The sequence below is a fragment of the Spermophilus citellus genome (genome assembly GCF_964194105.1).
Source record: "Spermophilus citellus genome assembly, chromosome: 18".
Taxonomy (NCBI): Eukaryota; Metazoa; Chordata; class Mammalia; order Rodentia; family Sciuridae; genus Spermophilus; species Spermophilus citellus.
In genome coordinates, this window is record NC_138200.1 from 41,738,291 (window position 1) to 41,752,001 (window position 13,711).

A 13,711-nucleotide genomic window follows, 5' to 3' on the forward strand; every position below is an offset into this window, starting at 1 on the left:
TTCTATGAACATTACACCTGATTTAATCCTTACTATAATCCTATGGGGGCAGGAATTAATCCCTTTGATGAGGCAAGGAGCTCAGAGAGGTTAAATGACTAACTCAAGGCTGCACAGCTCTCTGATAGGGTTAGATGATTCTGAGATTCAAAAGTGGATACATTTAGAGGAGGAGCTATACCAATGCCCAGACTGATTTTTTCTTGGTTCCTTGCCTGCTGCAAGCAGAGTTTATCAGTAGGGATAAGTGGTTTGCCATCTTCATTCTTTTTTTTTTTTAATTTTTAAATTTGTCTTAATTAGTTATACATGACAGTAGAATGCATTTATGCACTTTGATATATCATACAGAGATGGGATATAATTTCTCATTTTTATGAGTGTACATGTAGTGGAATCACATTGGTCATGTAGTCACATAATTACATACAGTAATAATGTCTGTTTCATTCTACTACCTTTCCTATCCCCACATCCTCTCCCCTCCCCTCCCTTCACTTCCCTCTACCTAATCTAAGGTAACTCTATTCTTCTCTAGTGCCCAGTCCCCCTTGTTGTGTATTAGCATCTGCATATTGGAGAAAACATTCGGCCTTTGGTTATTTGGGATTGGCTTATTTCACTTAGCATGATAGTCTCCAACTCCATCCATTTACTGGCAAATGCCATAATTCCATTCTCCTCTACAGCTGAGTAATATTCCATTGAATATATATACCACATTTTCTTTATCCATTCATCTATTGAAAGACACTAGGTTGGTTCCAAAGTTTGGCTATTGTGAATTGAGCTGCTATAAACATTGACATGGATATATTACTGTAGTATGCTGATTTTAAGTCCTTTGGGTATAAGCCGAGGCATGGAATAGCTGGGTCAAATGGTGGTTCCATTCCAAGTTTTCTGAGGAATCTCCATACTGCTTTCCATAGTGGTTGCACCAAATTGCAGTCCCACCAGCAATGTATGAGTGTGCCTTTTCCCCCACATCCTTGCCAACATTTATTGTTGCCTATATTCTTGATGATTGCCATTCTGACTGGATTGAGATGAAATTTTAGTGTAGCTTTGATTTGCATTGTTCTAATTGCCAGACATGTTGAACACTTTTTCATATATTTGTCAACTGATTGTATTTCTTCTGTGAAGTGTCTGTTCAATTCCTTAGCCTATTTATTGATTGGGTTATTTATTTTTTTGGTGTTAAGTTTTTTGAGTTCTTTATATATCTTAATGATTAATGCTTTATCAGAGGTGCAAGTGGTAAAGATTTTCTCCTAATCTGTAGGCTCTCTTCTCACATTATTGATTGTTTGCTTTGCTGAGAAGAAGCTTTTTAGTTTGAATCCATCCCATTTATTGATCCTTGACTTTACTTCTTGTGTTTTAGGGGTTTTGTTAAGGAAGTCAGATCCTAGGCCTACATGGTGAAGATTTGGGCCTATTTTTTCCCCTATTAACAGGGTCTCTGTTCTAGTGCATAAGTCTTTGATCTACTTTGAGTTGATTTTTGTGCGGGGTGAGAGAGAGAGAGGTTTAATTTCATTTTGCTACATATGAATTTCCAGTTTTGCCAGCACCGTTTGTTGAAGAGACTATCTTTTCTCCAGTGAATGTTTTTGGCACCTTTGTCTAGTATGAGATAACCGTATCTATGTGGGTTATTCTCTGTGTCCCCTATTCTGTCCCATTTGTCTATAAGTTCATTTTGGTGCCAATACCATGCTGTTTTTGTTTCTATAGCTCTCAGCCAAGTTCTATAAGACATTCGAAGAAGAATTAACACCAGTACACCTCAAAGTATTCCATGAAATAGAAAAGGAGGGAACCCTTCCAACTTATTCTATAAGGCTAATATCACTCTGATACAAAACCAGACAAAGATACATCAAGGAAAGAAAACTGCAGACCAATATTCCTGATGAACATAGATGCAAAAGTTCTCAATAAAATTCTGGCAAATCAAATACAAAAACATATCAAAAAGATAGTGCACCATGATCAAGTGGGATTCATCCCAGGGATGTAGGGTTGGTTCAACATATGGAAATCAATAAATGTAATTCATCATATTAATAGATGTAAAAACAAGAATCATATCATCATCTCAATAGATGCAGAAAAAAGTGTTTAACAAAATACAGTACACTTTCATGTTTAAAACACTAGAAAAACTAGGGATAGTAGGAACATAACTCAACATTGTAAAAGTTATTTATGCTAACCCCAAGGCCAGCATCATTCTAAATGGAGAAAAATTGAAAGCATTCCCTCTAAAAACTGGAATAAGGAAAGGATATCCTTTTTTACAACTTCTATTCAACATCACCCTTGAAACTCTAGCCAGAGGGCTGGGGATGTGGCTCAAGCGGTAGCGCACTCGCCTGGCATGCGTGTGGCCCGGGTTCGATCCTCAGCACCACATACCAACGAAGATGTTGTGTCCGCCGAGAACTAAAAAATAAATATTAAAAAAATTCTCTCTCTCTCTCGCGCTCTTTCTCCTCTCTCACTCTCTCTTAAAAAAAAAAAAAAAGGAAACTCTAGCCAGAGCATTTAGACAGAAGAAAGAAATTAAAGGAATACAAATAGGTAAAGAACTCAAACTATCACTATTTGCTGATGACATGATTCAATATCTAGAAGACCCAAAAAATTCCACCAGAAAACTTCTAGAACTAATAAGTGAATTCAGCAAAGAAAGAGCAGGATATAAAATCAACAGCTATAAATCAAATGCATTCCTATATATTAGTAATGAATCCACTGAAAGAGAAATCAGAAAAAACTACCCCATCCACAATAGCCTCAAATAAAATAAAATACCTGGGAATCAATCTAACAAAAGAGGTGAAAGACCTCTACAATGAAAACTACAGAACCCTAAAGAAAGAAATTGAAGAAAACCTCAGAAGGTGAAAAGATCTCCCATGTTCCTGGATAGGCAGAATTAATATTGTCAAAGTGGCCTATTCCCAAAAGCATTATACATATTTAATGCAATTTCTATTAAAATGCCAATGACATTCTTCATAGAAATAGAAAAAGCAATCATGAAATTTATTTGGAAAAATAAGAGACCCAGAAGAGCCATCTTCATTCTTTCACTCTAGCCGCTCGGAGATCAATCCATTGGTCTCAGGTCCTGGAACAACCCCTGTGTCCCCAGGCCCTCACCCATCAAGATCCAGACAGGTCCCTGTACTTCCTCAGGTTGAAATGGAGTCACGCCCAAATCGTTCCCTTTTTCTCAGTCAGGTTCCTCATCTACTGTGGAAGTCAACTTGTTTTTGCCTTTTCTAGTAGCAGCTCCGTTACATCCTCTGGGGAACCATTCCCCAGTCATTCCATAAGATTTATGAGGAGCATTTTCCTTCCCTGGTATGAATGTCTATATTAGCCAACAAACTTGGAACTCAAACTGGTTTACACAAGAGCTAAGCACCCTAGTGATTTCAGTTCACTTGCTGGAACAGCCCAGGGGAAGGTGTTGCTCCTAGCATTGTTGGATTTACAGGAGGCAGTGAGGATCATGAACACAGCTCATGGCCAGAACAGTAAGACAAAGTGAAACCCCAGATTTGCCTGACCCTAAAGCAGAGAACTCCGCCTCAAGTGTCCCTGGTTGGAGCATTAAGGTTACAAAGCTACCCTTCACAGTCATCTTGCTGAAAGAAAGCAGTCATCTCCGAGGGGGCGGGGCTAGATTATTGAAGGGGAGGAGCCAGGTACCTAAGGGAGGCGGGGCCACAGCCCAGGGGCGGGGCGGCCGGCGCCTAGGTAATTTTGGCGCGTGCGCAGAGGGCCCCGAGCGGCGCCTCGGGCTGGGACTCCTGAGGTGCTGCGGCTGGGTCTGGGCTGGGGCGCTGGCCTGCGCGCTCGGCTTCCTTCTCTGCGCTCGGGTCCCACGTCCAGCTCGGCCATGAACCGGTGCTCCGAGGCGGCGGCGGTGGCGGCCACCGTGCCAGGCTCGGGCGTCGGGGCCGCAGAGCATCGGCCGCCCATGGTGCCCCGCCAGGCGTCCTTCATCCCGCCGCCGGTGCCCAACCCCTTCGTGCAGCAGACGGGGCTCGGCAAGGCCAGGCTGCTGCAGGTGAGCGGCGGGGCGCGGGTGACCGAGGCGGGCGGCCTGCGGGAAAGGGGGCAGCCCCCCGGGGGCGTCCGAGGGCCGCGGGTCTGGGGGTGGAGGACGCTGGGGGCGGGAGAAGCGCAGGTGCGGAGGAGGCAGGACTGAGTGGAGCCTCTGGAGGCCAAGAGGCTGAGCCGGCGGAGACCCACCTTGCCCGAGCTGGGCGATCCGGCTGGATTGGACTTGAGTCCCGGGAGGTGGTGGAGGCAGACCTACCTCGGGAGAGTGGGCTTGGGGGAGGTTGTTGTTGTTTTTTTTTTTTTTTTTTTTTTTTTCCTTTTGCCTTGGGATGAGTAAGGAGGGAGAAGGCTGGGGGTTAGAACAGGTGTGGAGTTAGAACAGGTAAGGCTGGAATGATCTAGCTGAGCTGGGACATCCTGGCTAGAAATTCAGAATCGAGAAAGAGGGGTGACTTATTAGACGTATCCGTTTAGGGCGTTTGAGGGTTTCCCATCTTCCATCAGCTTTCGCCCAAACATTTTTCCTAGATTCGAGGATGAGGGGGAGCCACTGTTAAAAGTAGCTGTTCCCACAAAGGAAGTTTGCTTTCCTTCCCTTATCTGAAAAAGGACTGCTTTTATGCAGTCTCGCTTTTTGGACTTCCTCTTGATGAAATTATTGATTGAAGAATAAGATAGACTCTGCAAGATATACTTGTCCTGTGTATCCTGCAGGGGAACAGTTTTTTTATTTTTATTTTCTTTCCCTGTCTGTCTCACAGATTTCATTATTTTGGATTGAAGGAGTGTAATTTTGAATTCTTTTTGTATGCACAGCTGAGACTATTGTGCTGTCCTGTGAGGGCAGGTTTAGTGCTGAGCTAAGCAGTATGGGATGGTAGGATAATGGGAGGTAGATGTTTGGTTGAAAAGAGTATGAGAGAGGAAGAGAAAGGAAGAGTCATAGTAATACCTCCTTGTAAAGAAACTAGTTTGAAAAGTTGATCTGTGTCTTTAAATGGACAGATGTTCCCTTGGTAGCTTGACATGACTGTAGCACTTCTAAATATATTGACCATTCAGGATTAAATTTAGTCAGATCAGTCATGTGTAAATGGAAAGTATGTTCACCTGTTGGCTTCCTATTTTGGAGCAAGATTCAATGTGGCATACTTATAAATATTTGTATAGCACCTACAGTAGATTACTAATTTTGGTGTGTGTTGTTGTTGTTGTTGTCTGTTTTTAATCACCTGGTCTGTGACTGTTTAGAGTGCTTTGAAAGGACTCTTATAAGAGCTGTGGTAGATTGAGAGGCACTAGTCTTAGAAGACTTCGGTATTTGTGACTTGGCCAAGTCACTTAATCTCCCTGAACTACTCTTCTATTAAATTGAAATAATAAACCTCAAAGGAAGGTTAGAATTAAGTGACGTAATGTATGCTGATCTTAATATTGATCATTATGCTATTAGTTGTCTATAAATTATATATATTATTAAAATTTGCTTAGATTGAATGAGTTGAACATGGTCTGATTATTATATTTTTTAAATCTCTCTTGATGAATGATACCAAAGATGTTGGAATGGCTTGAATGTTCTGGGTAAAGGATGAAAAAAATTATTTTTATTTTTATTTAATTTTTTTGGTGTGGGAGATTGAACCCGGAGACACTTAACCACTGAGCCACAACCTTAGCCAGTAAAGAGTAATGACTGAGAACAGTGTTGTCTGTATTATTTATTTTAAAGGATGGACATACTTTCATTCAAGAATGACAAATTAATACTTAGAGGATTCACTCAGATTCAAATCAGACAATGAATGATGACTAGTGTCTTACTTAAGAACTGTTGTCACTTTTGGAACTCATTATAGGGCTTAATTTCATCCCTGGTCCATTTTTGACTACTTAAGAGTTTGTTATTTTGTGGCATGGAAAAAAAGTAGCTTCCTTTTTATGTCCTCAATTGAGAGCAGAATTGAAATGAGTTTTTGGTTGTAATTTGGGGGCCATTCATTCAGACCAAAAATATTTGTTGAATGCCTCTACTAGGTGCAGTACTAATATCTGAGGATATAGCAGTGAGCTACAGAAATAGGGCCTGCTCATCTAACGCTTATGTTTCACTGAGAAAGTTAAAAAAACAAGTACAAAATATATAATTCCATGTGTTAGTGCAATAAAGGCCAAACAAGATCTCTCCTAGTAATAGTTCTGGAGCTCCTCCACGTCTTGCTTATTCATAATTTATCTTACAGAAAATAGAATGATAGCTAAGTTTTACTGTATTCATAAGTCAGTTTTTCAGGTGAAGAAATTTAACAGGGTTAGTTCTGGTCCCAGGGATGGTGGAGTAGTAGTAGCTTAAACTGGACAAATCTTCTCATAGATTACAATGATTAGTCCTGATCAGACTATAAGAAACTATATGAAGGTACTCTGGAGGAAAAAAAAAAAAAAGACAGAAACTGGAGGAGATTTGTTCCTATACTGTGTGAAATTTCCCTGTGTCCCCTCTTTTTTTCCCCAGGATTCTCTCTTGATACCATGGGAGGGATTGGTAGAAAGCTTCAGTCTTATAGGTCTTTTGTGAGAGAGGACAGAGAACAGAGTTCATGGCAGTCAGAGTGACTGGAAATTGAGGAAGGAAGTACCAGAAAGGAGGAAGCTAGAGAGGAAGGAGCCCCTTAATTGGCATGTAAATTCCTCCTACATTCTCAGCAAATCCCTAAACTGTATTTGCACAAGAGCCTTCAGGGATTCTGGAAGGAAGGAAAAGCTAGAGGGTTAAAGAAGCTGATCTACATGCTAACCATGCCTCCCCTGTGGTGGTTACAGGGAAAAGAATAAGGTTGGGACTCCATCAGAGAACCATTCCCAGAGAAATGTCATCATCTGCCCTGGCTGGTGGCTGCCTGCATGACTACATTTGCAAGGCTTCTTTGGACCTGCAGTGGGGCTCATCCAGCACAGCCTTTTCTCAGTGCGTTTTGAAAAACCATCAGAAGCACTTGTTTAACATTACAGCTGCCCACATATTTAGACATCGAACTGAACACTTTAAAAGAGTTCCTGGGTCAAAAAAGAAATCACCAATGAAAATTTTAAAATGTTTTAAACTAAATAGAAAATGAAAATCCAAAATACCAAAATTATGGGTTTCAGGGAAAGCAATGTATAGAGGTAAATGAACAGATTTAAATAAAATTACAGTTTTAAAAGTAATGATTTTAAGTTCTCATTTCCAGAAGCTAGAAGGATGATAAATTACACAAGAAGTAACTCAAAGCAAGAACATGAATACAAGAGATGAAATTGAAAGCAAACCACAAAGAAAGTCAACTAATTCAAATGTTTGGTTGGTATACTAATAAAATAGAATAAGTTAAGATAATTGTTATATCCCCACCAAGACTGATAAATGCGAAAATACAAATTACCAGTATCAGGAATGAAAAAAACATATTTCATTACAGATTAAATGACTATTAAGAGATTATTATCAAAACTTGAAACATGTAGGAAAGGACGAGAATCCATCCAGTACAACAAAATTAATAGAAGAACTAGAAAATATGACTAGATCTTTATGAAAGAATTTGAATTACACACACACACATTTAAAGAAAACTCCTTGCCAAGATTATTTCACTTTATAAATTCTGTCAGACTTTTAAGAGCACAATAAAACACTTACACAAGTTCTTTCAGAAAGTAGAGAAGGGTGGAATACTTCCCAACAAGTTTTATGTGGTTAGCATCACCTCAGTACCAAAATCTGAAAAAGATATTACAAGAAAAGAAAATTATAGACCAATATCTCTCATGGTTTTAGATATAAGATCTCTTAACAAAATCAGGTCAAATACAACAATATTTGGGAAGTATAATATATCACATATATTCCAAGTTTGATTTGTCTCAGTAATCCAAGGTTAATTTAACGTACCAAAATTTCAATTTCAGTGTAATTTACCTTGTTAGCAGAATATATAGGAAAAATCTATGATCTTCTCAGATACAGAAATTTTGTTGCTCACTTGATAAAATTCAACACCCACTGATGATAATAAAAAATGTTCTCAATAAAGGAGGAATAAAAGGAAACTTTTAACCTGATACAGGATATTTATGAAGTACTTCCTGTTAATATAATGGTTTCCCCAAAGGTTGGGAACAAGGCAATTATCTTGTTCACCATTTCTATTTAGCACTGAACTAGGGATGCAAGTCAGTGTAATAAGACAAGAAAAAGTAAAGAAAGCATATAGACCAGAAAGAAAAGTGTACACCTGTCTTTATTCAGAGATGAGCACATGGTTGTGTATGAAGAATTTTTCTAAGGAATCTACAAAACAACTAACTACTAGAACTAATAAATCAAGTTGGCTAGGTCATAGGAAGTAAGATCAGAACTTAAAATCAATTTTATGTCTATACCCTATGAGGATACAGTTGTAAAATGAAATTAAATAATCGAATGTATAATAACAATAACAATAATAACAATAAAATGACCTTACATACTTAATGCTTTTAACCAAGACCTTGTAAGACTACTACACTGAAAACAACAAAATATTGCTGTAAGAAATTAATGAAGACTCATGTAAGTGGAAAAATAAATCATGTTTATGAACCGTCAGAACCAATGTTATTAAGAGGACAGTTCCTTCCAGATTTGTCTATAGATTTATTGAAATCCCAATAAAAATCCTAACAGATTTGATTTTGTCTGGCAAGCTGATAAATTAATCCTGAAATTTATGTGGAAGTGTAAAGGATCTAGAGCACCTTACTCCCCAAAAAATGTTGAAGCAGAAAAAGTTGTATGTCACATACAACCTGATTTCAAGATTTATTTCAAAATAACACTAATTAGACAGCTGGGTGTCGACAGAAGGATAGATGAATGAATAGATTATATTAATTCATACTCATAGGTCTATGCTCTTGATAAACTCATAATATATAGAGTTTAAAAGAGATGTCTTTTATTTTATGTAAATTGTCCCTTAACAAGTTGATTTTTCAAAAAACTACTAACAACAATGATTGGCCAGGATATACAGCAATGTAATTCTCACACACTGCCAGTGATACTTTAAAATGATACAACTACTTTGGAAAACTGTTAGTTCCTTATAAAGTTAATTAACATCTATGGCTCAGCAATTCCACTCCTAGAAAACTGAAGACATATATTTACAGAAAGGTGTGTATCAGAGTGTTCACAGTGGCTTTATCAGTGAACAGATCATCAAAGGGTTATACAGTGGGATAATACTCTGCAGTCCAAAAGAATGAATTATTGTTATGCAAAACAACAGAGTTGAACCAAGAAATATGTTAAGTGGAGGGAGAATGCCATATAAGGGTACGTCACATGATTCCATTTGTGTGACACTCAACAATACATCCATCTAAGCTGTGGTGACAGAAATTCATCCTCTGGAAGAGGCACAAGCTGGCTTTCCAGAGTGGTAGGTATGTTCCATGTGTTGACTTGGGTGGCAATTACATGAGTACATGCCGATCAAGATCAGGGTCACTGAATTACACAGTGAAGACCTGACCTTTTTCTTTTATGTATGTTTGAAGCAGACATACACATGCACTCAAAAAGCTTGGCAGAGATCGGGTAACCAGAATACTTTTTGCATTTTTTATAAGTTATTTGATGACATAAGAGCTAGTAGAGATAGAAAGAGGCACTGTTAGATAGTGTAATTTTTTATGTGAAAAAAAAGACAGTGCATTATACCTAAGGAGAATTTATTTCCCTTGAAAGGCAGTGTGGTATAAGCAAAGGCCACCAAACTGGGTTCAGATCCTGGTTCTGCCATTTACTAACTATATGATCTTATTAAGTAATTTAATTTAACCCTCTGTACCACTTCTGTCTTTGACATCAGATTGCAGTTAAATGAATTACTACATGCCAGTGTTTACAGCCCAAGCCTGTAGGAAGCATTCATGTATGATTTGCTGTTCTTATTTGCATTACTTATTTTTTCTTTTATTTTCTCCTCCTCCATCTCCTTATTGTTAGGGCCGGCAGGCATATTCAATAGCACACTCACTTTCTCGTACTCGGGTGCCTCCATTCACATTCTTCTTTCAACCTGTAGCTGTCAGATAACACTTTCTCCCTCTTATCTTGCTAGTACTTGCTTGTCTTGCAAGACCATTCAGCACCTCCTCCAGGAAGCTTTCCTTGACTGCCAACCCAGACACCCCTTTCTTTGTCCCCTCAGCCTCTCCATTCACTCTGGTCAGTGTACAGATCAAGCTCTCTTCAGGTTTTCATCACTATTTCTTTAGTACATGATTGGCTTTGTGAGGTCAAACGCCATGGCTTGTTCTTCTCTGTTCTTACATTCTAATGTGGGCAGCACAGTACCCAGTTCATCTGTGGGTAGATGCATGAATAGCATTAAGCTCTCCTATTGCATGTTTCAGCTCCATAGCAACATGTTAAAATGACGTCATTCGATCTGTTTTCATCCACTTTGACTTTCAGAGTTTCCTTCTTGGAATCATCCTGCTCCCACTTCGGGTCATTTTGATTGGATTGCTTTTCTTATTATCTTGGCCATTTGCCGCCGCCTTCATAGCTTGCTGTCCCGAGAAGCCGACTTACCCAGTGACCGACTGGAGACGGTAAGAAACACGTAGTCCAGATATCAGGTAGATCCAGATGACAAAAAAATCACTGATGAGTATTTTTATTTAACTTACCCAAATTTAATAATTCATTTCTTTGATAAAACGGACCTTAATTTATGTAGAAATTACTGCCCAAACACATTTCTGTTAATCATCTGTTGACGTTATAATTTTCTTATGTTAAAAAACTTTGTTTTCTAAATTATTGCCGGAATGATAATCCTAGTGGCACATGCTGTAATAATCCTAGTGGTTTGGGAGGCTGAGGCAGGAGGATTGCAAGTTTAAAGCTAGCCTCAGCAATTTACAAAGGCCCTAAGCTACTTAATGAAATCCTGTCTCTAAATAAAATGGGGAAAAAAAGGGCCGGGGTGGTACTGGGGATGATGTGGCTTAGTGATTAAGCCCTCCTGAGCTCAATCCCTGGTACAAAAAGAGAGAGAGAGAGAGAGAGAGAGATCCCTGTTTCTGATAGTCAATCAGTATACCTGCATATATTTCTTTATTTTTAATTTTTATACAGTGCTGAGGATCAAACCCAGTGCCTTACATGTGCAGGTGAGCACTCTACCACCTGAGCTACAACCCCAGCACCAGTATACCTGCAATATTGCAACTGTAAAATAGTTTGCTATATTTTGCTTTTCCTATTTTCACAATTGCTTTGGTCTCCCCACAGTAACAAAATGCTTTCTGCAGGGACATATAAGTGTATCAATTATATTATTTTTCCTTAATTTCTTTAGTGATTATCATTAATACAGCTTAATCATTAATGCAGTCTAACTCTTCCAGATGTTAACATTTTATGTTAGACTTCCATTCTGCCACAGTTAGGTTGGCATCAGAGAACAGACTAATCCTAATGAATGAAGCTGCTGATGAACGTTCATTTGTGTTGGGCAGAGCCAAATGGTCGCCACCTGTGTGTCATCAACATGGGGCTTCCTGATGTGGATTCCAAATCCATAGATCTGTTTTAGGACACTAGCGAACTCTCTTGAAATTTTGCACCGATTTTCCTTCCCCATCACACAAGGATATGTTCCTTAATCCAAATCTCAAATGTGGATACGTCCTCCAAAAATTTTGAGAATTACTGTTCTAGAAACTTTTAAGGATGTGCAGTTTTCTGTTCAGTGCATGTTCTAGTGAACTAATGTCAATAGCAAACACGAGGCTGGTTTGAAGTGGAGATGAACCCCGTGCTGGCAGATCATGATGCTCCGTGTCATAACTCAAGGTTGTGCAGGAGAAGACAACACTTCAAGGGATGTTTTTCATGACTCTCCAATTTTTTTTTCAGATTATCTCTTTGGTTTCTATTGTTAGTGGCTTATGTAAGCCTAGGAGGATGGGAGAAGTAGCCTTCAGAATCCAGAAAGAAAATATAAAAAATAGTAGAAAATAAAGTTTTACCTTTCTCTGTGAAAATAGTTTTCACTAACTCCCCTCAAATAGGCAATGTTGAAGTTACTATGTGGCCTCAGACTTTAATGTTTAAAACATTTAAATGTCAGTGTCTAATGGCGCTGAATAGGAATACTTGGAAATGTTTGAAAGTTGGTGAAGGGGTGCACTTCATACCCATGTGTGAATAGAGATTTCCTGTCCAAACTAAAGGGGAAGAGGAGAGCTGTGTTATTTCTGGAGCTCTTTGGAAAAGTGCTTTGGTTTTTTTTTTTTTTTTCTTTTTTTAAAGTGAGAGAGGAGAGAGGAGAGAGAGAGAGAGAGAGAGAGAGAGAGAGAGAGAGAGAGAGAGAGAATTTTTAATATTTATTTTTTAGTTCTCGGCGGACACAACATCTTTGTTGGTATGTGGTGCTGAGGATCGAACCCGGGCCGCACGCATGCCAGGCGAGCGCGCTACCGCTTGAGCCACATCCCCAGCCCAGTGCTTTGGTTTTCAGTGTCTCACTTCTTGCTAGGAAATAAAAGTCACAGACTTCCCCAGAGGCTAGCTGCTGATAATTCCTCACTGTATTATTACCAGAAAGTTGGCGTAGGGTCAGAAGCCCATTTTTGATTGCTCTCCTTAGATACCTTGCAAGCAGTATGCAGTCACCCCTCCACATCTGCAGATTCAACCAACTGTGGATCAAAGATATTGGAAAAACACATCTGTACTGAACAAGTGCAGACTCTTTTGCTTGTTATTATTCCCTATACAATGCAGTTTACTACCTATTTATGTAGCAATTACATGGATTAGATCTTACAAATAGGCCGAGGCAATTTAAAGTCAAGGTTATACGCAGATATTATTATACACCATATTATTTAAAAGGCATGAGCATTTGAAGACTTTTTATCCACAAGGGTTGCCCATGGATACCAAGGGACAACTGTGCATATTTTATTTTACTTGTCATGAAAAGCTGTATGCTTAATTCGTTTATGAAAATCTCCAGTCTGTGTTTGTGCTCCTGGGAATCTGCTTGGGTTTCCTCCTCCGGCAAGCTTGTCAAGTCGGAGATTTCTTTTACCTGTCTTGGGTGTCCACCATGGGCCCAGGCAGGATTTTAATGAAAATTAGTCTCCAATGGCTAATTTTAAAAAGTAAACAACTAGATTTCTGGAATCCCTTAGGTGCTTCTCTGGTCCATGGAAGTAAGATGGTAAATTCATTTCTGAAGTTGTTTTCAAGATACAAATTTATTTCCTGAAGCATGGGGGTTGCTGGGGAGCAAAGCCAGGGCCTTCCAACACTTCAGCAAGCACTCTGTCACAAGCTATGTCCCCAACCCCTACTTCTGAAGATTCATGATGATGTCAAAGGGCTAAGCAATGCAGATGAGATTTGCTTCTAAAAATTATTCCTAAAGTAATTCTGAGGACAAATTCAGGTGAAGGGTCTAAAAGTGTTGAGGAGATGGCAGCATTTTCATGACACAAATAGAGATTCCTAAGTTGGCTACTTTTGAAGGGCAGTACTGATTTGGTTGTCTCAGTGGGGAACATGTGTTAA

General features: G+C 39.1%; 1 protein-coding gene across 3 annotated transcripts in view; it reads left to right on the top strand.

The window, feature by feature from the left end:
• The first annotated feature begins 3,783 nt into the window (after positions 1-3,783).
• The window catches only part of LPCAT2 (lysophosphatidylcholine acyltransferase 2), a 69,136-nt gene continuing 59,208 nt past the window's right edge, over positions 3,784-13,711 (top strand). For all 3 annotated transcript variants that reach the window (XM_081274611.1, XM_081274612.1, XM_081274613.1), the window contains exons 1-2: positions 3,784-4,093; positions 10,598-10,737. In XM_081274611.1, coding sequence (XP_081130737.1) covers positions 3,923-4,093; positions 10,598-10,737 — 311 coding nt within the window. In that variant the 5' untranslated portion in view covers positions 3,784-3,922. The remainder of the gene's footprint in view (positions 4,094-10,597; positions 10,738-13,711) is intronic.